General features: G+C 35.1%; 1 protein-coding gene across 1 annotated transcript in view; it reads right to left on the reverse strand.

Annotated features, from left to right (window-relative positions):
• UPF2 (UPF2 regulator of nonsense mediated mRNA decay) overlaps positions 1 to 13,239 on the reverse strand; it is a 55,566-nt gene that overhangs the window by 12,555 nt on the left and 29,772 nt on the right. The window contains exons 13-20 of the mRNA XM_057385871.1: positions 11,466 to 11,651; positions 10,737 to 10,940; positions 9,891 to 10,166; positions 8,311 to 8,494; positions 6,076 to 6,215; positions 4,922 to 5,026; positions 3,930 to 4,028; positions 3,024 to 3,191 (exon numbers count right to left, since the gene is read on the reverse strand). Of these exons, the coding sequence (XP_057241854.1) occupies positions 3,024 to 3,191; positions 3,930 to 4,028; positions 4,922 to 5,026; positions 6,076 to 6,215; positions 8,311 to 8,494; positions 9,891 to 10,166; positions 10,737 to 10,940; positions 11,466 to 11,651 (1,362 nt within the window). The remainder of the gene's footprint in view (positions 1 to 3,023; positions 3,192 to 3,929; positions 4,029 to 4,921; positions 5,027 to 6,075; positions 6,216 to 8,310; positions 8,495 to 9,890; positions 10,167 to 10,736; positions 10,941 to 11,465; positions 11,652 to 13,239) is intronic.

The following is a 13,239-nucleotide window of genomic DNA, read 5'->3' on the forward strand; positions in this document are numbered from 1 at the left end:
AGAAGATGTATTTAARWGAGAKCTTTTGGGGGTGGAAGGGAGGGCAATAGCATATTATATTGAATATAMAAATCAGCTTGTTATTAAGGTGTGCAGGGAAGAATAAAAGTGAAATTTGAAATTCCAAGAGCAAAGAAAGCTCTGGTTACTTATTGCTGAGCATGCTGCATGTGTTCCCAGATATCATCAAATGAACTTTATGTAAACTACACAAATAACTAATCCATTAGCAGCATTTCATGATAAAAATMATTCCTCAGCTTCACCATTAAGCTCCTCAACCATTTTAATAYGTCCTTTATATTTTTTCTGTTCTATGGATTTATCAGCTCAATGGGATTGGTGTTTTCAGACAGTATGCTTAAGTAGAAAAAGAAAACTGAACTATAGAAGGGTGTAAATGAGAGAAATAGAGAAAAACAACTGCCTGGCAATTAACAAAACACCACTGAGTCACTATCTCAAGGGAATCAGCTGCCACCTGAAATCAAGTCCCTGATGACAATTACTACAGGATATGATGATTACTGAGCAACTGAAAYGTTTCCGATTTGCAAATAGTGAAGAGGTGTATCAAAGCCTCTTGTCAAATCTGTGAGATGGGGGCAGGACAGACGATTTCACTTAAAAGATGGCAAACTGAAGGAGGATCAAAAATGATTATTCAGAAGACTAGACTACAGATTTCATAAAAATGTCATGAGATAAAGATGCGACAGCATAAATGAGATAGAGAATTTCACATTCAAGGAGAGATTTTACCATTCCATGGATATTATTATTCTTTTATGGAGTCTTGCTAAAAACCTTTCAAAGGAAAGGAAATACTTTGCCTTAGGTATTAACCAAATTTCCTGACTTTCTTTTTAGAGTTTATCTCTCATTTTAGTTCACACCTACCTGGCATAAAATTTCTTGGTTCAGAATACCAAGTGGTGTCAGATACAGCTCAGCTCTRATCCCTTATGATGACAATATTATTTCCCCCTGCCCTCACATGGCTTATGGCTAAATCACAAGGCCATCCTCTAATTACAAATAACCATGTTAGATTCTATTGCTACTAGTTTTTTAAGTTTTGAGGATAAAAGATTGTCAACATCAGCCTGCAATGACTGTTAATTCAGGTATATGTAGCTGGTAAATACTAGTCAGTTGTTCTTGTATTAGCTCAAAAAATCTATTTGTCAATGCTGCACTAAAATCTGGGTGGACACTGACATGTGAACAGGGTATTTGGCAACTGGACCTCCATTACCAAATGTTACCCTCAGGAAGGAAGCACAGCACGATCCATTTTTCTAACAGATCTCTTATTTCAGTTGCACCACTGACAAAGAACAGAGACTGAAACCATTACTAACAGAGCAAGCAATTAGGCTGATGTCATTTATCRTTCTGGYGACTGWGTAGATGAAGTTACTTACAGCCTCKCAGGCTGCTGCAAACTTCTTTKGACTGTTTTTAAAAGCTGAAAGTTTACAGCTATAACGTAACAGTGAAGTATATATCCATCACTTCAAACTCTGTGAAGATTTAAAATAAAGCACCATAAGAAGGAATAATTATTTTCTTTTCAACTCCACCTCTTCTTTCCTGCTTATTTTTCTATTAAAACWGACTACTAAAACACTTTTTTTTCTGAATACAGAACTGTGGACAAAGAAGCCTTTCATTAACTCAAGAGCTGAAGYTGTCTATAAAGCAACTGTTTTCTACATTTCTAGAAATATTGAGAGCAGTTTTGGCAGGAAGAGCCTACTCCCAAAACCAAATATTGGGGGAGGAGCAGGGAAAACTCCTGAACAAGTTCTGCTTTCTTTTTAAGTCACATGTCTGCAGTATTTTCCCAAAACTCCTTGTAACTGCAGATACACCTAGCACATTATCCTGAAAAAGCTCAACAGCGTTTTTTGAAAAATGAAATTCTCKTAAACCCCTTCTCAGACCAATGACCACAGTTCAAAATCTCCCACTCAAAGCTTTTGTAGAACTTTGTAGACCACATTCAAGCTCCAGGCAAACAGAACAACCACTTCCTACATGGATTTTTGAAGTGTGTTTCATATGAAGGAAGAGAAAGAGCCTACTTCAGATTTATACACATCAACTGCTATACTACTACCACAATTCAGGTAACAAATGTAAAAAAACAAGTAATGACATATATGCAAACACTTGAAAGGCTCAGATACATGGCATGAAAATTCCTAGGATTTGCTTTCCCTATAAATTCAGTSTCATTTATTTTCATCATCAAATTAGACAACCAAAATGAAAAGGTTTCTTTRAAAGACCTAAACTATGACAAGAAATACATGTGGAATGTGTTAAGTACAGATTTGTGTACTATGCATTTGCTGAGCTAGGAAAATTCAAACATACACTGGAGAAAAGAGCCAAGACTAACATACAGCTTAGCTTAGCTGCATGAAGCAAGGAGTTTGTTTTATCAACCTGATTTCCATTTAAGTTTCTCCAAGAGATTCACTCAGAGCATTCTGGAATAGTTCCCTAAAAATGCCTTCAGAGATAAAGACTTTTCTTTTTGCGAGTTGAATAAATTCAGCCAAGTGGAAGTTACTTAGGAAATGAATTTAGCAATGACCATGTATCTTGATTTGAAGCAAAAAGTGTTTTCAGAAAAACTTGAATCTTGAAGATTCTCGAATTTTCCCTATTTTTTTTCCAACTCCTTTCAGTGTTCAATGGCAGACCACCAACTACTTCTCTATCTTCCACAACTGTATCTAAAACACATTCAAAACATACCACTGTCCTACTGGCACAACCACCAAATGTAATAAGCAATGGTGTAATCTGATCATAGAATTTTTCTACATCTTTTGTATCAACAACCAAGAATTTCAAGGAATTATATATGATACTTTCTATTTGTCAAAATTAAGTCATCTACATCTGATTCTGAGAAACGAAAGAAGAAATAAAAAATTCTGTTACTTTTTTGAAGTGAATGGACTTTATTTATTTAACCACTATCTATACCTTACATAAACTCTTACCTGCTGTTTGTTGCCTTTTCGTGTTAACATGACAAATGGCATCGTGTCCCCAGACTCTGACTCTCCTTCCCCACCTCCAAGAGGGGGGCCCTTCTTCAGCTGACTTTTGAGATGTAGAGGAATAGCAACATCCAGCTGATGCACTTTTACAGATTCACCACTCCGTTGCTATTAAAAAAAAGTGAATTYTATAAATGATCAGACACCAACACTGTCAGTCAGGCTGGCAACAATCAGATTTTTGTGACTGAGGAAAGTTTTAACCTTCCAGGAAAAGTAATATACAAATACATTTRTTAGGGTTTATTACATTTTCCTTTGGCTTTTCTTGCTTGTGAAGAAGAAARTTACAAGGACAGAACAACACACATTATAAAGGAATTTAGATAACAATCTCTCTTGGAAAATAATCTAGAGACTTGATGACACATTGTAGAATGTCCATTCTTAGTTCAAGATTTTTTTTGGTACATCTTATTAATATATTATACAGGGCTTGCTATACTCAATACTTAAATATTAAGTATTTAACATTACCAGATGTGGCTCAAAAAAAAAGGTACTAAAAGATTATGTAAATTRAAACACACCTCCATTTTAAGCCTATTGAAACCTAGGATAAAGTYAGAAGCATTGCACAGTATCTGCTACAGTTATTATTCATTCTGTAAAATATWCGTCAGTATGTCATATATTCACTGGGCAAATGATACAGTTAACTAAACTATACAATTTAGCTATTTTACTAAAAGCCAAACGTGTCAACTGCAGAGAAGAGGCCAAAAAGAAAAGAAAATCTTCATGTCCTTTAGTACGGTAAGCTAAGCACAAACCACTTATTTAATTTAAGAAAAAAAATCAACTACAGTTTACTGTACATCAAATTAAGAAAATGACTGTTTATACCTGAAGATTTTCCAGCATCATTTTATCCAAGGCCTGAATGAAGTCCTCATCCTCTGCACAAGGGACATGCTTCAGTCCTCCTCCTTTAATCATTACTTCCTATTGCAATGGGAACAAATMATTGAATAAATTAGTTTCAGAAATACGAATATTCAGCCTAGAAATAAGTGGAAAATATCCTTATTGCTTCTATATAATACATAATCAAAATGTTAAAAAACCCAAACTGTTCAAGTCAGAAGATGTCAGCCTTGATTATTTTCTTGAAAGGCACATTTCCTGATTTATGACCATTCATAATATTCTGACCCACTCGTGTGTGTGTGCAGGTGCATGTGAGCACATGCAAGGTGTGGCAACAATACAAAGACTACACTGAACACATCTATTTTAATTCAATTTTCCATTAAGTCCATAAAGTCAGATGGTATTTTCAAGACAAAGACTACCCTTCAAGTATCTGGAAAGCACAACATGRCAACAAAAATGTCTGAAGTCAGTACCCCAACACATTGTTCTATGATGTTCATTATTTCCTTACTATGTAAGGCACTTCAGACTAAACCAGATGGGTTCTTTAGTTGCAAATGTTATAATCTGCCAATATGAAATGCCTATTGTAAGAATTTTACACTTTTTAGTTTGTATCGTTTTCTGTTTTGAGGTCTAGTGGAGTGTTTACCTTTTCGTATCCTATCAATTTGCTACTATTGCAAAACCATCATTTACACAATATTTTCCAGTCCAGCTACCTGTGCAAGTTCAGTCTTGTGAAAACATGTTGTAGTAAAGTATAAAGCATAATATCTTCCGAAGGTAATAAACAAAGTTTGCAAATATGAAAATAAGTTGCAAAATATATTTGAAAGAATAACAGGAAGTGTCCTTGCTGTATTTTCCCAGGTATGTTATGTGCAGCATTGGCAAAAAATATTCAGAAAAGAAAACCAAAGATGCAAATTCAATTCACTTATCTACATTTCAGTACATACTGTATTCTCCTCATCGGTTTCATTTTCCTTATTGGAGTCTGTAAGGTAATCTGTGTTTTCTTCCTCCTCTTCTTCACCCTCTTCTTCCTCATTGTCAGAGCCCTCCTGAAATATTCAATTTATAACTGCTGACTATTTTAAAACAAGAAAGACCACTGGTTTCTCAAACATTTTCTGCATATTTTCTAAACTCTTCCCATCCAAACTTGTTTAGTTCAGTTCAGTCTTGGTAAATTTGTTTGTTATGGTTTTTACTTAATGTTTTACCTGCTAATTTCAGAAATGTGCATCAGTAAACTGGGAGTAGTGGCTGATACACCAGATGGTTGTGGTGCCATTTAGAGGGAACTCCGTGGAGGAATGGATTGCCAGGAAATGATGAAGTTCATAGAAGGGAAATACAAAGACCTCCCAAGATACCCTCCCCACCCCTCAACTGCTTATGATTCTAATGGCATTAATTTATGGGTGAAGGCACAAACCCAGCCAAACTTCASGATCTTTAATCCTGAGAGACATCTACTGAAAGAAAGCTTACTAAACCAACAAACCCAAGCATATGGAGAAAAACTGTTCCATAGTTCCTTGATTAACTCATTTTCTTCTAACAATACCATTATCATGTCAACTTTGCTGCGTCATAGTGACAAGTCAGAATTTCTATGTGCTTGTGGTTTTTTTATTGGCTCCACTATTTTTGATTCAAAATATTATTAGCACAGTAAACAAGGAAGGTTTTTACGCTCCATAAATCTTTCATTTATTCATATTGCACAGACATACCCTGAACACCTGTTATTTCTCCTAATGACTGCTTTGACATTTAGTCAATACATTTGCTTCTACAACAGATTAACAAAGTCATCTGAAAGTGGTTTTTTTCCTGCCCAAAGCTGAAATTATCTTTTTGTTGAGAAGCAGCACATACCTTGAGCAAAGTTGTCAGGTTCAAGTTTCTGCCAAAATAAGGATTAAGTCTCAGACACTCAGTTTTCCACATACACAACATTGGGATGGGAATATCCTCACAGTTCTGACTGGGTTCTGCAAACCCACATTTCACCTGCTAACTTTGTGACTTAAAGGGCTTCAGAAAGTAATAAACAATCAAAATCACKTCTTCTACACAAGGCAAGGTAAATGATTAAGTTCACCTCTTCTTCTGGCTCATTTACTTCACTTTCATTTCCAGATTGTTCCTCTGTCTCTGCTCCACCTTCCTCCTCTTCTTCATCCTCTTCCAGRTTCTCTCCTTCCGTAATGGAATCTTTGGAATCTTTGTCATTCACAATTCCTGAAATTTGGAAAAAGAGAAAGATTTAGAACATTAGAACACATATAATGGCTCAAGTTATGTGTGGAAGATCACTTCAAAAGTCCACTATTGCTGAGCACTAAAACATTGGTCATAACATTTGACTTCTGAACGAAGTATTTCCTGTTTAGTTAACTTACTCAGAAAGGGTAATAATGTCCTGTCAGAAAAGGAGGAAAACATTACAGAGAATGTTTAAAATCTCCCAGAGAACAGAAGCAGCTGTGCAAACTGCTTCAAAACGTCCTCAAACAAAATGTGGACCCACCAAAACACACACCAAAATGTGAGTACCAAACTACAGAGACTTTACAAAACCAGCAGAACCCAGAGACACGAAGCTCCYTGCAGTCTTCTCTGCAGTACTTTAACAGTTTTGAAACAATTTTATCAGCCTGTAATAAACYTTTATGATTCTCTCCTAATATTCTRAGGCTGCACTTGAGCTTGTGAGRATGTAGGCGCCTATRTGAAATCTCTGGGAAAACAGAGTCTYTTCCACAATTACTATCTGGTGTGCTCATCCTCCTTCCAGACAGGTCTGGTAATTCTTATCCTGTGTTYTTAGTTCACCTTGCAGTTTTTCTTGCTGACTTGCTTGTCTTCTGTCCCTTGAGATGTTTTAGTTTACTCTGTGTGTAAAATATCAGACATAAATGTCTCTTTTCTTTCAGTAAGGCATCCTTCAATGTACTATCATTATCTGTACCATTTCCACAGAAGTGAAAAATAAGCTTTAGGTTTTTTAAGTRTTTCAGTGCCCAGTTTAGTCTTAGATATTCATTTCAGTCAGAATATTTTWAAGAATTCAGCATGGTTCTTATTCAGGAAAAAAATTAAGGTCTAATCTGATTTTAGAGAAGGATTATTGCAATATTTAAGTCATCCAATGCAAAAGCCCCAAACTTCCAGCATATACTATTGTTCTCATACRTTCTTTTTTTGTCTTTCATTAATTTACAAAGTCACTTAATCCTCCAGAGGATCGTGGTTACTGATGCCAGCTTTCAAAGTCAGTAATTTTTCTAGCAATTGATTAAGGACAACATAGTTACTACACAGTTTGTCATTCCTTTTTTGACATAACAGCAGCCATACTTAGGGTCATCCATTAATGTAAAGTTTTGTGAAGCTCCTATTATTTGCAGGAAGGAAGTCTGAGTACCTTTCAAAAGAATATTACAGTTTATATAATTAATTGTGTATTTCTTCTTGGTTATAATTTTGAGAGCATAAAAGCCATGAATTTAGATCATTCCATAAGGGAACTGTAATCTGCTTTTCCCTACATAGGAAATTTCAAGGCATGTCAACTAAATGAACACATATTAAAAATAAAGTTCTTCCTAAAAYAGAAGTTGCAATATTTTATGTGGCTATTAGACATATTAATCCCATTGAATTAAATTATTATACTTAAAAATTGAATTTGTACAAATAGATGAAGTGCTATTAGGGCTTTAATTAACACTTAAAAAGTGTAAAATTTTCCTGTAAAATCTTTTAATGAACAAGCTTTTTAAATAAAAATGGAAGATTATAAAAACTCCATTTAACAAGTAACGAGCACAGTAGTATTCGTATTTTCTAAGAACAAATATGCACAAGAGGTTTAAAGGTTAATATGATGATCACAATTGTAGATACTCACTATTGAGTATATTTTCGACTGAGCTGTGCTGCCAGCCCCACTTTTTTTCACCTGAAATTAGTGTGCTTCCTACATTTTTGTGATTAAATTAATAATATTCTTCCTCCTCATTTGCACCATGTGACTCCATAAATTAATACACACACACACACACACACACTTCTGCTTTCCAAATACTATGATAGTAAGAGTACTCATACTGACTGTTTTTTACAACATCTATTCCTTTAGAGTTATGGAGATTCTGTATACCTATGCTGATTAGAAACATGCAAAGAAGGTACAAAARTACTTCTATCATGAGAATAAAATGATCATAACAATAACAATAACAATAGTTACCTATTACCATCATAAAGAGACAATTTTAAGAACTACAGGAATTGTCAAAAATAKCTTAACTTCCCTTGYACATTTTCTTACCTAATTTTATTAAGAATTCTCGCTCCAAGTCTTGCACCTGTCTGACAGCTTCTTCCAGAGAATTGCAGAGTTTTATCTTTGGTCTCAGCAGTTCCAGAGTATCACTGATCATATAGTCTATGTCTATAGGAAAAGGGTGGTCTTTTGTCCAAACATCCAGACTTTTTTTCCACCACACATACCGCTAGAATACAAAATATTCAAATCAATTATATGCACACTGACATTTATAAACCATTTAAGCTATGAACTTTAAAGAGCCATATTTGTACAGTAAAAAATGTAAAAGCTTTACATCACACTTCCCCTATTAGATATTCTGGTATCACTAAAAACTGTTTGATAACACTGGATATCACAAACATTTWGAATATGTTCCTTCTACCATAACTACTACAAGTATTAAGACTGAGCAAAAAGAGCCCTGACAAGAAAGTACCTTTTCAGGGTAGACTCTTTCTACAAGAGATGAGCACTTAACAACCAGACAGCTTTCAATTCCCTCCCCAAATATTTTCAAGAAAATGAATTCACAGCAAGGCATATTATGGGGAGAAGAAAGGGAAATATCAACCAAAAAAAATAAATCCTTAGACTGCAGCCAGCTTCAAGTGACTTATCCAAATTGCTTTATAACAAATTCACATATATTTCTTACAGTGACACTGTAAAAAATAAATGCTCGTTTTGAGTGAACATAACAGTAGAAACTGAGAACAAAGGTGCTGCAAAAACTGCATTTGAAAATGAAGTATGAGGATATAATCTTACTTAAAAGGTGACAACAAAAAGGAAGGCTTGCTAAAATTATTAAGTGTAACAGAAATATAATGATGTCTTCCTTAAAACGTTTTATTTTTGCATTTAAAAATCAGACCATATCATACTATGAACAATCTGGTCTAGTGGGAGGTGTCCCTGCCCGTGGCAGGGGGTTTGAACAAGATGATTCTTGAGGTCCCTTCYAACCCAARCCATTCTGAGATTCTRTACTTCAAAACATCCTTTTACATCTTGTATACAGATGAGGGATTTGATTCCTGAAGGGTTGAAATAAGTCATTATCACCTTAATTTTTAATACCCTTGTTTTAGTATAAATCATAAAGAAAAGCAGAAAAATAAATTAAATCCAATGAGTTTTAGCATTAATCCCATGGTTTGGAATTCCCCATTTCAGTGTTTAAACACCCTCATAATGAGATCTTCTCCTCACTTCATTACATCTATTGACTCAGAACCTTCTTTGCTGCAACTTGTGCCCATTAACCTCTCATCCTTCCATCGTGCATGCCTGAGAAGTATCTGATTCCTCTTTCTCTACAAAAGGCAATAGGCTGAGGACAGCAACCAAAGTAATTTTCTCTTGTTTAAGTTCAGCAAACCCACAATGTGAGCACTGAAAGCCTCCAGATCGTTTTGGTATAACTCAACACAAACATCACTTGAAAATAAAACTGCTACCAGAAAAACAAGATTCTRAAAACTACAGGGCTAGAGAACAATGAGAGAAATGTGTACCAGACTGACTTACATTAGCTTACTAGAGAATTCTACAGAKCTGTATAAAATTTAGAATACCTGAAAATATACAAGGAAGCAATCAAGTTTTCGTTTGCTGGATCCTCTGTCAAAATATTGCCCACAGGTATCAAGGATAGTACAGACAAGTCTGATTCTGAAAAGATGTTCTGGAGGGTCCAGTGGACTAGGACTGCCATCAGGGTTCACACCAAATGAGGTGAAGGAATAGAGAGTTCTAAATATTACAGCTGACTCCACCATTCGATAATTGTAAAGCTCCCCCAAAAACTTGGCACTGCTGATCCGCCGCTGGTTAAACTTGGGTTGATTAACCTTTATCAAAAAAGAACAAGAAAATTCACTCTATCATGCAGAYACAAGAGAACATTAGAAAAACCCAAACCAAACCAACCTTTTATAAAGAAATCGGTGTATAAAATCTGGTAGAATTTCTTCTAATAAAAGATGGTTATTTATGGTTACATACATTACATGAGAGTAAACATTAAAAAGCTAGTATTAAATTCCAATACATTTAGCATATACTCCATGTCAAATCTGTTCATCACCCAGAGAATTCTTGCAATTATAACATCTATTAAAATATGGACTAGTCTCCAAARTTACTTGAAGTTGYATAAATCTTGTCTACACTGTAAAARAATAAATTYTATGCCCTTACTATGATAARGGGACCAAAACAACCGGCTTAAGTAATRCTGTTAGTTTGGTTTTGTTGGGGCTTTTTTGAGGGGAGTATTCTATTAATTCAAATAAACCTATATAAAGAAAATAACTGAGGTAGAAATGTCACCAGACAAAAAAAAAAAAAGCAATGCTATTTTAGTTTTCTTGTCAACCTAAGTAGATGAGTATAGCTTAGCAAGAATACTGATGGTTTACCTCCATTCCTAGTCGGATATCCTCTAGCACTCCATCCACAACATGAATTCCAACATCTTCCTGGTAAAGGACCAACCCTGCTAAGAGGTTGGCTACACAGTGAATACTATTATATTTCACATTCCAGATGTTGATCATACAGCATATAACATAGTCCTTAACTTCTGCATCCTGCCAAGGCAGCTTGCGCATCTGTCTCAGGACCTAAACCAAATTTTAAGACAAGCTTCACATTTTAGCAGGTAAAACRTCAAGATGCTCCCTGTCATCCCCCATCTCTCCTGGTTGGGATGAAATCCCTGTAAGCACCTGCAAACAACCTCGTTCTCCTTCCCAAAGATCCTCCAGACCAGCAGCAGCTATGGAAGACTTCATGTACATAATCCAACTGCTGTCTCTGAACTACTACCATACTGTCCAAGGCTGTTCCATAATTTCCTTGCTCTTACAGTCTGTATTTAACTGAAGCCTTTTGTCTCTTACTCTCCCAACACAATGATTCTCATCTCACTCTCCCTTTGTTCAGCCCCTGATGCTGTTGATAACACAGGTCCAWAACTGGAGCTTCTATGTGTTCCAATAAAAGAAATGAAACCATCTTAATCAGGAATACAAAAATGATCYCTCTTCCTTTCAACTGAAAAAATTATAACCCTCCCCACACCTCTTCGAAATTACTACTACRCCATTTTCAGTAAAAACTGTACTGAAGATTTTGAAAGGATTTACCTTCTCTGTGGTGACCTTGGAGAGATCCTTGTAAAGAAGCTTACGGATATATTCCTGCAAAGGAGGACGTTTTTTCTTCACAGTTTTTTCAGCTGGAGGGGGATTACAGTAGTAATAGGCATTTTCTACCATTGTAACATAGCGTGCATCAAGATGCATTGCTTGTTTTTTCCTCATCATTTGTTCCTGGAAACAAATGCAAATGACCTGTTAGAGATGCTGACATACTACAKTTTCAAGCCAAAGGCTTTTAGAGTTACATTTGGGATATGGTAAACATGAAAGGTTGCAGAAATGTTAAGTTAAAAGCTTGGGGAGAGAGAAAAAAGGACAAAGTACATATATATGGTTCTCTGTTGGTCTTCCTGTGRTCATTTTTCTTTATGATCCCTATTTTTATAGTGGTTCATCTGTGGTAAAAAGGTTTTCGGGAAAGTATTCAAAATTTAATTCAAAATCTAAATGCTACTGTTTAGATAAATGGTTGAAAGGCTACTAGCAACTCTGTTCAAAACATTATTTAACTAGATTTCAAATAACTAAAGTAGCTGAAACACTGATGTCTTGGCACAAACATAGTGAATCATCATAAGCCTGGCAGTCTACTTTGTACACCAGCATGTAACTCCAGAGAGTTTTAGATGGTTTCATATGAATTTCCAGAGGTTTAGACAACCAAATTTTCCTTATTCCATGCTCCATTGCTGCTGTTTACCCAAGCAGAATTGACTGCAAGAAAAACAGTACCTACCATAAAGCAATATTTCAGGAAAAATCAAACAAGTAAGAGTCAACACTTCTTTACAGTGCTTAATTGTCAGGATTGTCCTGATTTTTCCTCACTGAATACAATCTCTTCTCCATAATTCATTTCAGATATGTAAGTTAAGATTTATTTTGTGGGGTTTATAATGTTCTTTTATCTAAAAATTCTGTACAAGTACTAAAATAGCAGTTTTAAGTTGCTGATTTTTACAGCTGAGGATGATCTTAATTCCATAACTAAATACTTTTTAATACTTAATGCTTTAAGTGATCCTACATATTCTAAATAACTCTATAGTGGTTCACCAGGAAACTGGATTCATGTAAACTTTATTATCTACTAGAGGTTAGCTACACAGTAATTTACAACTTTAAACAGATAAAATTAACATGTAAGTACTGTTTTATTCCCACACAAATGTTAGTATATACCTTCATGCAGTCCAGTAAACCAACCAAGAGTTTAAACCTTTTATTATTGGTGAAGAACTGGTGGCCTTTCCACTAAACCTGAATAATTTAAAATTTCTTTTACAAGGCAGTGATTGAGTTCAGCTGAAATGTCAATGTACTCAAACAGCTCTTTAACCTTGAGTTTCAGCAGCTAATTCAATGAGGAAGAGTAGCTTTGTGTAATATAGTAACCCAACAAATAACATCATTTTCCTCCTGGATTTTAGTCATCTATCATCAGGAAGGTCTCCATCTGACACCAACCCTAAGGCATTTCATTCTTAACCTTTTCCACTACACAAATGGTCTTTCCTTTGATTCCCTGAGACTGTTCCTTTGCAAATGGCAAATTTCTGTCAAGTAGCAGCACATTTTCCTACAGGCACCTAACAGATGCACAGCACTTAACAACTGAGTATATAAATTGGTTTATGTGGGGAAAAAACACTTAGAAAAACCAATTAGAAAATTCCCAAACCTTAACATGTCATATATGTTAATGTTACCTTTGAAAATTTTTCACATTTTCTAGAYAGATCAGAAAATACACCTTTGC

Source organism: Malurus melanocephalus, unplaced genomic scaffold (genome assembly GCF_030028575.1).
Source record: "Malurus melanocephalus ecotype Western Australia unplaced genomic scaffold, MMel_1.1 scaffold_883, whole genome shotgun sequence".
NCBI lineage: Eukaryota > Metazoa > Chordata > Aves > Passeriformes > Maluridae > Malurus > Malurus melanocephalus.